This window comes from Pyxicephalus adspersus, chromosome 2 (genome assembly GCF_032062135.1).
Source record: "Pyxicephalus adspersus chromosome 2, UCB_Pads_2.0, whole genome shotgun sequence".
In the NCBI taxonomy this organism is placed as follows: Eukaryota; Metazoa; Chordata; class Amphibia; order Anura; family Pyxicephalidae; genus Pyxicephalus; species Pyxicephalus adspersus.
Window position 1 is genome coordinate 16,811,949 of NC_092859.1, and position 10,988 is coordinate 16,822,936.

Here is a 10,988-nt window from a genome sequence, read left to right on the forward strand (position 1 = left end):
GCATTTGTATTCTTGAAAGGCCAATATGAAGAAAAAAGTGTTAAAAAATGCTTGTGAGTTTAACCAATTGTTATTATTCATAGCCATCTGCTATAATTGTGGGCAGGGTGGTGACAGAGGCATGTCCTTTGTCTACATAACTGGAGTGAAACCATTTCCGTGTTTGCAGCCAAAAAAGTAAGAAAATATGGTTGTTTGCCAAGAGACATGGACTGCTTTAGACTAAATGGGGCCCTAAAAAAAGAAGTGTGGACCCCAAATACTCAGCATTCTAACTTCCTGTTATTCTGTTTATAAGGGCCCTGGCGAAGGTGGGGGCACTAAGCAATTGTCTAGTTTGCTCTAGCCTTCATACCTAACCATCCATGCCTACAGGCTCCAGTGATGGAAATCTAAGCCTAGTATTGGTGTCAGGTTGCTTTCATCTATATGTTTGTTTTTCCTACTTAATCTAATTTAAAAGCAGTTAACTTGCCTGAATATTGCTGTTTATGTGGCCTGAAATAAATATGAGGTTTGGCTGGTCATTATGAGGAAATTCCTTACATTTGTTTCATGATTTTCTTTAGAATAATCTATGCCATAGATCATCTAGGTGCACTATAATTTAGTTAGGAAAAGATTCAATATTCTAAGAAAAACATTTCCTTCTAAATAATATTTGGTGGATATCCCCTTTAAAGCAGCTTGATGCCTTGTTTTGAATGTCAAACGTGGAAAATATGTTTGATTACTCTGCTTGATTGCCCTGTTACACTAAAAAATTCAATGCAGGGCCCCTAGGAATCCAAACTGTGCAGTGTGTGAAGTATTCTTAGTTAATGAATTTCAATGACAAAAAAAACAGTTCTTGGAAACTAGGACACAGGAGTTCTGGTTACGGGGCAGTTAAGAATGAGCAATGTTCTGTAACTATGAAATTTCAGATCGTACAGGTTTATAGGTCAATCAGTTTCCTACCTATAAGGAAAAACATCACACTCACTCCTGTCTAATGAAGGATATAGTGTTCCAGTGGGCCACCTCCATGTTCCATTGTAGCAATTAACTCTCCGAAGGTGAAATTACATTTGTGCGTTTGTAAGTCAAGACACGCAAGGGCATTTTAGAGAACTGACCATTATAAGAGGCTGAAAACCCTTTGACACCCTATTGGAGAAACCTGCAATTACTCACAGGAGAGAGCTAATGTGTTAATTTTGGGTTCCTAAAAGATAAAGACCGTAGCAGAATTTTACTTTGGAAAGTGTAGTTGTTACCCTCAGTGGCTGGGTCATCTAACCCAACTAATATCTAAATTCTAACTATAATCATTCAATCTCACCCAGGCATTTAGAAACTCAGATTTTTTTTTCCAACAGCTGTCTCAATACAACCTGTGATTTGGTGCAAGAATGATAAAGTGCAATGAATTTGATTTTTTTCATCGTTACATGGGCTAGGATAAAGATCCCCTATTACTGGTGTACCCCACTTCCCACTCCCACACACAATCTTTCCAAAGAGAGAGTCTTAACTAATCTTAAGGGTGATAACAATAAAACTGCATCAACAGGAAATAAAGTTCAAAGTTTCAAAGTTGAGCAGACTTTTTGGGCCACTGTAGGAAGATTACAATAATGTAAGACATAGCACTTTTGTATCCTTGGTTGGTGATTTTTTTTTTCTGTCCCGATGACCATTACTCCCTACGTTTTTGTATCAGCCCCTGCTACTACTATATATGTACAATATATATATAATGCCCTGGATAAATGAGAACCTTCACAGACACATCAGCCAACATTTAAATCATTTCTATGGACAACACCACAATGCTTCTTTGAAAAACCATTTCTAAAATCATTGAGCCCTTTATTCCCAATATTCATTATGTTCTTAGTTTCAAATTGACAGAAACAGATAAGCAAGATGAAAACTTCACCAAGAGCCATCTGGGCGCATTTAATGGTAATAAAAATTCTGATATAGCACCTGCCACATGCAGTCTTAGAAAACCAACATCTGTGGATATTATAGGGACTGCTGGGGGCAAAGTTATCTCCATATTAGACACCAACTGCACATAGTAACTGTGCGTAAACTCTAGTAAACAACAGGTGTAAACCACAGCAACAACAAGGGATTCTTGGTGGGGGGCCTATCTGTTGTGTGTGGAAACCTCTAAAGTCAGTTAAAATGGATGATTTCCAAAGGTTTGTTTTCCAAAATGTCCGCCAAGAACCTTAAACCATAGAATTCGGACCGGGTCCATCAAACTACCCTATGTGTGTGCCAGAACTACCAGAAGTGGCTGCAGCTGTCTCTAGAAAGGGCCAACAAAACAGAAACCATGGGATCCTGAGGCTGTGAACTGAGATAAAAATGTCACCAATGTTTTGAATAATATAACATTCCAAGACATTATTGTCAGTTGTTCATGTTGACTCACATTCTTTATATTTGGAATAACCTACCCCATGATCTCATGAACTTATCTGGATATATCTACAGCTCCCAATTGTCCCTGTTTTGGAGAAAGTTCCGTAATTCAGAGGTATTAAACCCCAGTCCTCAAGAGCCAGGATGCTTAAAGACTTGAGTTGGACTCCCCTTGCTTAGTCCCTCTTGCCTCTTCAGTTGATGTATGGACCTCTATAAAAATGTAATTTTTCACTATCACAAGTGTTATTTAGTACTATACTTTTGATCCACCCTCTAGAATAATGCATTTGTTCTATAGAAAAGCCTGTAAAATGAACACTGGTGATGAATAAGCACATGCAGACTTACCCATTTTTCGCCATATTTATTCTTGGTTTGTGAAACATTGGTATGACAGGACTGTGTTGTTTGCCTATATAGTTTGTGCTGAATGTTGCCCTCCTTTTTAATTTTGGAAAGGCAGGAAGTGTGTATTAAAGAAGAACCTTGGGATTAACAAATATTGTCAATCATTGTGTGCTTTGATAATTTCCTCTAAATCTGTGCACCCAAGAGACAGGAGCAGAGAGCATTGGACCCTTTGTTATGGGTGGCCCTGCTGGATGCCACCATTAGCTCTGCCCACTGCTGCAGGACCAGGATATGTCCCCACTTCTTTTATATGGTAAAAGCTGGGTATTTAAAGGAACACAAAATAGATTTATATCATCTTTAGCCATTGAGGAATACATTTCTCTTGTGCTTGGAACATAGATTTAGTAGAATAGAATTAGAAATCAGAGAGTATGAAGGAAGAACATACACTCCTAGTGCAAGGTAACCAAGTCCAACATGGTTCTCTGCAGGTAGCTTATCATGGTGGGTTGGCTGGATCCCACCAAGAGCTCTGTCCTCTGCTGCAGAATCAGGACAATGTCAACACTACTTTTTTATGGTTACCATTGGGGAACAAGAAGGGGTCAGAGGTACAATGATGGTTTGCAACTTTCAAGGCCACAGGCAAGGGCCTGTGTGTATGTATATATATATATATTGGTGGCATTGGTTTAATAGAATCCCCTGTATTCTTTAGCTCTAGAGGCACTGTGAAAATAACTGAATGCAGATATTTGTGGATCCTTGCATCTAGCCCATGGTACTGATGTACAGCTCTTTGTTAAATTTTAGCCTAAAAAACATAATTTACTTTGAGAAAGTGTGCAAAAGGACTTCTGTGCTGCCTCTGTAACAAAAGCACCGTTGGCCTTTGTCCAATTAGTATACAGGATTGTCAAGCAATGTTTACCCCTAGATGTACAGCTGCCTTTGTCTTGGCTATCTGCTTTTTCTAATCTCTAGGGTTTCCAGTGCTTATTGCATACACATATTTCTGCCAAATAGCTTCTCTGGCTGATCAGTTACATCTGCATTACACAAGACACGATCATTACAACACCCACATCTTCCCTTATTGCCATCCAATGCTTGTCACCAACAATGTCAGTCATGATGACTACATGAAGGTAAAATTATCAACTTCCCTCACCTATAGAGTGCTGGCTCTCCAAATTAACATTATAATCCATAATACATTAATAAAATCCAGTAAGACCTAAAGCCAGCTGTAGATATAAAGCGTAAATATAGACGTAAAAGAGTAGGTAAGGATAGAACATCAGTCAGGGCTTTTTTTATATAGTTATTTGTGATTCTTTTGGGGAAATTCACTCTTTATGGTCCAGTTATGCTGACAATTTTCTCTGGGACAAAAGAGACAATTTCACTACTGAGGTTTGGAATGGGTTGAGGATGGAGGAACAGGTGGTAAACTAATAGGAACTCCAGTCTTGGCCAGTGGTGGATGGTAACCAAAGAACCATGAGACCAATTCTTGGAAATCTCCAATCCTATTAAATAAGTAAAGTAAAATCCAAAGTAAAATCATTTATTTATTGTGTATTAATGGAAAGACTGATAGAAGTGAGCTATTTACAGGTCTATGACAGTGGAATGAAGAACATTCATGAAGAAAATGTAACATAAATAGGTTTTCTAAGTCTAAAAAAACGTTTTCCAAAACCTTTTTTTCTGGAAAAAAAAGGAGCAAAAGTCACCACTGAGCTTTGGAATGGATGGTAAATGGTCTTCTGATACAAACACCATTCAGTGGTGGTCACAAAAGAACTCTGTGAGACTAATTCTTGGAACTATCCACCCCTATTAAATAGGTAAAAGCCAAAGTAAAAACATTTCTTTTTGTTTAATAATGGAAACATTGATAGAAGTGAGACATTCACAGGTCTATATGGCAGTGGAATGTTTTACAAAAGCAACCTGAAGAACATTTAACATAAATAGGCCTCTTAGTCTAAACAAAATTCTTCAAATCCTTTTTTTTCTAGAATAAAAAGGATAAAAGTTCACCAATGAGCTTTGGAATGGATAGAGTAATGAATGGTAAATAGAGACAGTCTTCTGATTAAAACAACTGTTTCAGTTAGTGGTGTACTGTCACCATAGATCCTCTTGTGGGACCATCTCTTGAAAGTATCCCACCCATTCAAATACCGACCCCCAAAAATATTTATTCACCCGCATCATCCCTAATTTACTTTCCTACGTTAAAGTTTAATTTTTTGTTCCAGTTGTCCTTGTACAGTTTCCTGGTACAATGGCAGGCCTACAAGCTACAAGATAGTCCTGCAGGTAACACAGCAGTCTTTCAGGGGTCATGGTGGTCTCCCTGGAGACATGGCACTACTTTTCTGAACATTCCGTTATCATGGTGATTTCTATGGTAATGTTTTATAGTTTGCTCTTTGAGATGGTCTGAGAGTTCACAAGACTGTAGTTTGAAAATGTATATTGTTAAATGCAGCTCTCTCTAGTAACATGTTTTAAATCTCTGGTTGCATGGTAGCTCTTCCTGGTATCACACCAATGCTCCTTGATAACATGTAATACTTATTTAATGGATGGTGAAATCGGTGTTAAGTAGAGACGGTCTTCTGATAGGGCCATCTGTCCAGGTCAGCAATGGACAGTCACCAAAGAACACAAACTAACAGCAACTTGAAGAATATTTAGTATAAATGGACCAAAAAATTCCAAAAAAGCCTTTGTATAGCTGCATTACCTGTGCAAATGATATGTTCAACCTGGTCCTGAGGACAACTGGTAAAGTTAGGATTTCCCAAAGTAAATCAGGGAACACTCCCTTAAAGGAACACTAAAAGCAATACCATGGATTTCATAAATTAAAGAATATATTTTTTGAAATCTAGAGCTCCCCTTGCACAATCTCTGGTAGTAGACAGTTTTCACATTAATACCTCAACCAAGGAGCAAATACCCAACCTTTGGATAAAAATATGGCAACACATTTTTTGGTGGCATGCTGGGTTTGTTTTTCACGTGAGAGGAACTTCTTGTGGAGTAACAGTTTTGTCAGCCAAGGTCAGGAAGTGTATTATGACTACTTCCTTCCCTCATAATTTTCATAATATTGAAAAAAGGGGTTCTGTGGTACATAGAAGAGAACTGGGAAGGTGGATTGTTTGAGATATTCAGTTTGATTTACTATAGCTCTCCAAGACTGGAGAACAAAAACATTTGCCGACTAATAGCTAATGATTTTCCAGAAAACCATTCCAAGTTTGCCAGGTTCTCTCATGATAGTCTATTTTCTCCTGTCTTGCAGAGCTTTGATACAGTAGGCCCAATGTGTGTAATATATGGACATGTTTATTAAAACCATTTACCAACTGAAGAGGCATGATGGAATAACAGGCCTTTTGTTCCCCTCACCACAGGTTTGAGTCGTGCGGCTCTTCCATTCGGGTTGATGCGGCGGGAGCTGGCATGTGAAGGATACCCGATCGAACTAAGGTGCCCAGGCAGTGACGTTATCATGGTGGAAAATGCCAACTATGGAAGGACGGACGACAAGATTTGTGATGCTGATCCCTTCCAAATGGAAAACGTGCAGTGTTACCTGCCGGACGCCTTCAAGATTATGTCGCAGAGGTGGGTAATGGGCTTGCTTTTAACACCACACAGTTTAATATACATTATGCAGGTTTATACGTTGTCAGGTAACATTTATACAAATGGCTCTATTTTGAAGCCTTCCTTTCTGAAGATTTCACTGAGACATATAAGTGCCGCAGCTGTCTGTATTTTGCAAGCTATTCCATGGCTTTTGGAGCAGTAATGTGCAATAGTCGGAAGTTCCATAAAAATAGAGAGTGGTAGAATTGCAGGTTTCAATGATTATGCTTTTGAGATGATCTGAAGATCTCTGACAGTTTTATTCTGTGATTATGCTGAACTATTACATATATATCTGCATTTGCAAAAGCATTTTGTGCTATAGGGAGGATTCTCGCACTCCAGTTAGCATTCAAGTGAACTTTTAAGATAAACAGGCTGACCGACCAAAGATTTACAGAATGATCCTGTTTTATAATGGTTGAGATTTAGTAGTAAAGGGTGTATATCAGTGTTTCCTGACCTTAACGTGGTGGTAACCCTTGAAATAACCTTCAGATCTTCAGGGACCCCCTTATATAATTGCTATATTCGCAAATCACTGAACATTAGTGTGGGGATCAGTGGTAAGAATGTCTCTTACATTGCTGGCCACTGGGCCATTGTCACCCTTACAGATAGCCAAAAAGATCATTGTCGTTAATTAAACTGACCTGAGAGGTCCAAACTTTAAAGGAACCCCTAGCAACCTCTGGAGGAACCCTGGTTGAGAAACACTGCTGTATATTTACTCGGGAATACTATGATTAATGCTGGTGTGTATTCATAGCAAATTATAGTAGTATAGTATTCTATACAATAGCCCTACCTGTATAGAATACTTACCTGGCTGATCACAATTTTTTAATTACACTCTTCCCTCTCCTTCCTGGAGTCAGTTCTTCCACCATCATGTTTGTACATATGTATATATATATATATATATATATATATATATATATATATATTAGTGAATGTCACATTCACCAAGAAATCACTGTACATGCACAAGAAAGATTCATCTGCATTGAAGGTTTGATGAATGTCATAGACAGAATAACAAAGGGGTGTAATAGATCAATTAAAGACAAAACTGATCGAGTGGAAACAACTGTCAAACTTAATGTAGCCAAAACCCAAGGCCAGCTATACTGTAAGAAAACAAGCTTTTAGCAATAAGGACGTCTTTAATGAAATAAATGCACAGAGCAATAAGCAATCACACACAGTAGCCAATAGCAACTTTTCTTCTCTTGATCTGAATTCTCTTCTCAATAATTTCATGCTTGGATGCCAGAAATTTTCCATTATGCGGAGTGATATCTGCACTGAATGCTAACCATTCTAGCTCAATTTTTCTTCTTATCATAAATTCATTGCATATACTATCGGATTATCACAAGCATTTCTCAAATGTGTTCTGTTACGTAGAAAGGCATTGAAGTTTATGGCCAGTAAGTTTTTCAATGCAAAATATATAAAGCAAAAGGTAAAAAAATTATGTATATATTTGTGCACAGGCACTGTAGTTCCATGCTAGTATCTGACTTGATACAGTAATGAGTGATGTGTCATACAGTATTTAAGGTTGAGTTTAAGCAGCCTGTTTATTTGAATGCACTGCCAACGCACCACAATGCAGCTAGAATCTGACATGTAACACTTTTCTGTAGCTGAGCACTACAGCACACTGTATGTGGGCTGCCATGCATGAGTGATTGTATTCAGGCAATGGGCTGCCCAAATCAATCATTATTACCATGACTTTTTTCTCTTGCACAGTGGCAACACTCTCTAGAAACATGAGATTTCTCCCCTCTATGGTGGCAATGTTCTCTAGTACCATGACTTTTCTCCCCCTGTATGGTGGCAACACTCTCTAGGTAAATTACTTATATCCCCTTTATGGGGGCAACACTCTCTAGTAACGTGATTTTTCACCCCGGTATGGTGGAAACACTTTCTAGTAACATGATTTTCTCCTCTGTACGGTGGCAACGTGCTCTAGTAACATGATTTTTTTTCACTTGTACGGTGGCAACACTCTTTAGTAACATGACTTTTTACCCCTGTACAGTGGCAACACTTTCTAGTAATATGACTTTTTTCTCTTGTACTGTGACAACACTCTAGTATTATGACTTTTCTTCCATGTACATTGGCAACATTCTCTATCAACATGACTTTTCCCCCCTTTACTGGTCCAACGCTCTCTAGTAACATGATATTTCTCCCTTGTGCGGTGGCAAGACTTTCTAGTAATGTGAATTTTCACCCCTGTACGGTGGCAACAGTCTCTAGTAACATTAATTTTTTCCCCTGTACGGTGGCAGGACGTAACATGCATTTCTCTCTTTAGGGATAGCAGTACTGTCTGGCAAACATGCCAATTAAGTCAAATCATCAATCATTAAAGAATATTTAAAGCTTTGCAGCTTTGGATGGAGTAGATAAATTTAACATTTGTCAAATTTGTTTTACTTTTTTTTTTAGGAGAGGGGGGATACTACTTACTTTTTGTTTAGTAGTTAAAACACGGAAAAAAAACCTCCCTAAAAAAAAGGAGTTTCCCTCCTTGACTGTTGTCACCAAGTAATACAAATGCAGAGGCCTTGAAGTCTTTTGTGGACATTCACAATCCCTGAGACTGCTGTTGGGACTTGTCATTTTGGATGTAATTTAGGTAGCCCCAGCAGACCTAGAACCATCAATAAAGTAACAATCTATAGCAGCTTTTCCTATCCATGGTTCCATGGAACCCAAGGCTGGGGGTTCCTTGATCTGTGGCTGATTGACCTCCCATTTAATAATTCTTGTATAGTTCTTGGGCCAACACTACTTGGTAAAGAGAACTGCATGACTCTAAGGAGGTTCTTAGGTGTGTACTAAGGTAATATTCCAGGCACCACTGTAGGGAGATATTATTTCCACTGGCCACCAATTTAAGAAGCTCGTATTCTTATTGACCGCCAAACAATTGGGTTTAGTAGAGGTTCCTCAAGACCTAAAAAATATTTCAATATTTTGTTCCTCAGGGGTAAAAAGGTTGAGAAAGGCTCCTCTTTAGTATTTCCTCACCCAGAAGCTACATAAATGCTGGATCATCACAGACAGTAATTAGACACTCCCGGAACAGGAAAAGATTTGCAGGATAGGAGGGGGCTTGGGTCTGGGATTGACTCTTTCTGAAGTAGCTATATTTTCTAGAGAGCTCAATGCTACATTGCAAGTGAAATAAATATATAACGGAAAAAGTAATATTTTTATAAATGATTTGTTTGTCTGTGTTCGCAATTGATATAAAGGGTCCCTGTAAGACAAGAAATAATTTGCAAAATGTAGTAACCCTCAACAACCAATCACCTATCACTGCCCTGACAACTTTGGAGCTAAATAAAATATTTTGGTTGAATGTTTTTACCTATCTTCATTAGAAAATAAATTTACATTCTAAATGTACAAGCCCCTTTAGGACTGGTTGGTATAAGGATCATGAAGGAGAAATGAAGGTGTTGGCCTAAGCAGCCAATCAGATTGCTTTATTTTCAAATTCGTACTAAATAATGCTGACAGTTGCAATCTGATTGGCATTTGCAGGGTCGCTCTTGCTTTGGTGCACTTTTGTAGGACACCCATCTGAAGCAGCAATGTCAATAGCAGTAGTGAAGCCTTTCGTTATTATGCTATGAGGATTTTTGGCACATCTGGAGTTAAGCATTGTGATTTTCTACATGTCCCCGGGTTCGGAAAATAATCTAACTCTCTGCGACAGGGGAAGCCTGAGGATTGTTATGCTGTTTGGGTCCTGGAAAAAATAGCTTGTTGATGTGATGACCTACAGATGTTTTCCAGGATAGAGAGAAAGAGAGAGAGAGATGCTCTACGGTCTCTGGTGATGGGGAAGAACCTCAGCCTTTTATAGCTTTAAATTGTCAAATAATATTTTTGATTTTCCACAATAAAAAAATGAATGTGCAAAAATTTGCATAAAGGCAAAAGTATTCTTGTTAAGATCAGAGGAAAGATACTTCTATATTTGCAAAACCAAAGACAGCATCTATTTGCATTCCTCTAAAAGTGAAAGGAGAGATGATGAATAATCCTTGTGGGGAAATAGGGTGCAATGATCTGTAATGAAAGAAAATAGAGAGCAATGCAGAGTAAGGGAAGAGAATAGAGAGCAATGTTTTGTAAGGGAAGGCAATAGAACATAAAGCTTTGTATGAGAATAAAATGGGAAACAATAATAGAGATCCATGCTCTGTAAGAGATTAGAACAGATAGAAATGCATAGAAAGGAATAGAGAGTGATGATCAATAATGGAAGGGGATAGGGATTAATGATCTGTAAAGAAGAGTAGAAGTGATATTTAAGAGAAGAGATTAGAGGACGATGCTTTGTAAGGCAAATTAATAGACAGCAAAGCTTTTTAATGAAAGAGAAAAAGAGGGAATAGAGACCAATGTTCTGTAAAAGATGCAAATAGATAGCAATTCCTAATAAAGGAAAGGAATAGAGTGAAATGCTGTACTAGAAGAGAGTAGAGAGCAATGCT

At 38.1% G+C, this 10,988-nt stretch overlaps 1 protein-coding gene across 3 annotated transcripts in view; it reads left to right on the top strand.

Moving 5' to 3' along the window:
* ADGRL1 (adhesion G protein-coupled receptor L1) overlaps positions 1-10,988 on the top strand; it is a 255,377-nt gene that overhangs the window by 145,066 nt on the left and 99,323 nt on the right. For all 3 annotated transcript variants that reach the window (XM_072399701.1, XM_072399700.1, XM_072399702.1), the window contains exon 3: positions 6,216-6,429. In XM_072399701.1, the coding sequence (XP_072255802.1) occupies positions 6,216-6,429 (214 nt within the window). The remainder of the gene's footprint in view (positions 1-6,215; positions 6,430-10,988) is intronic.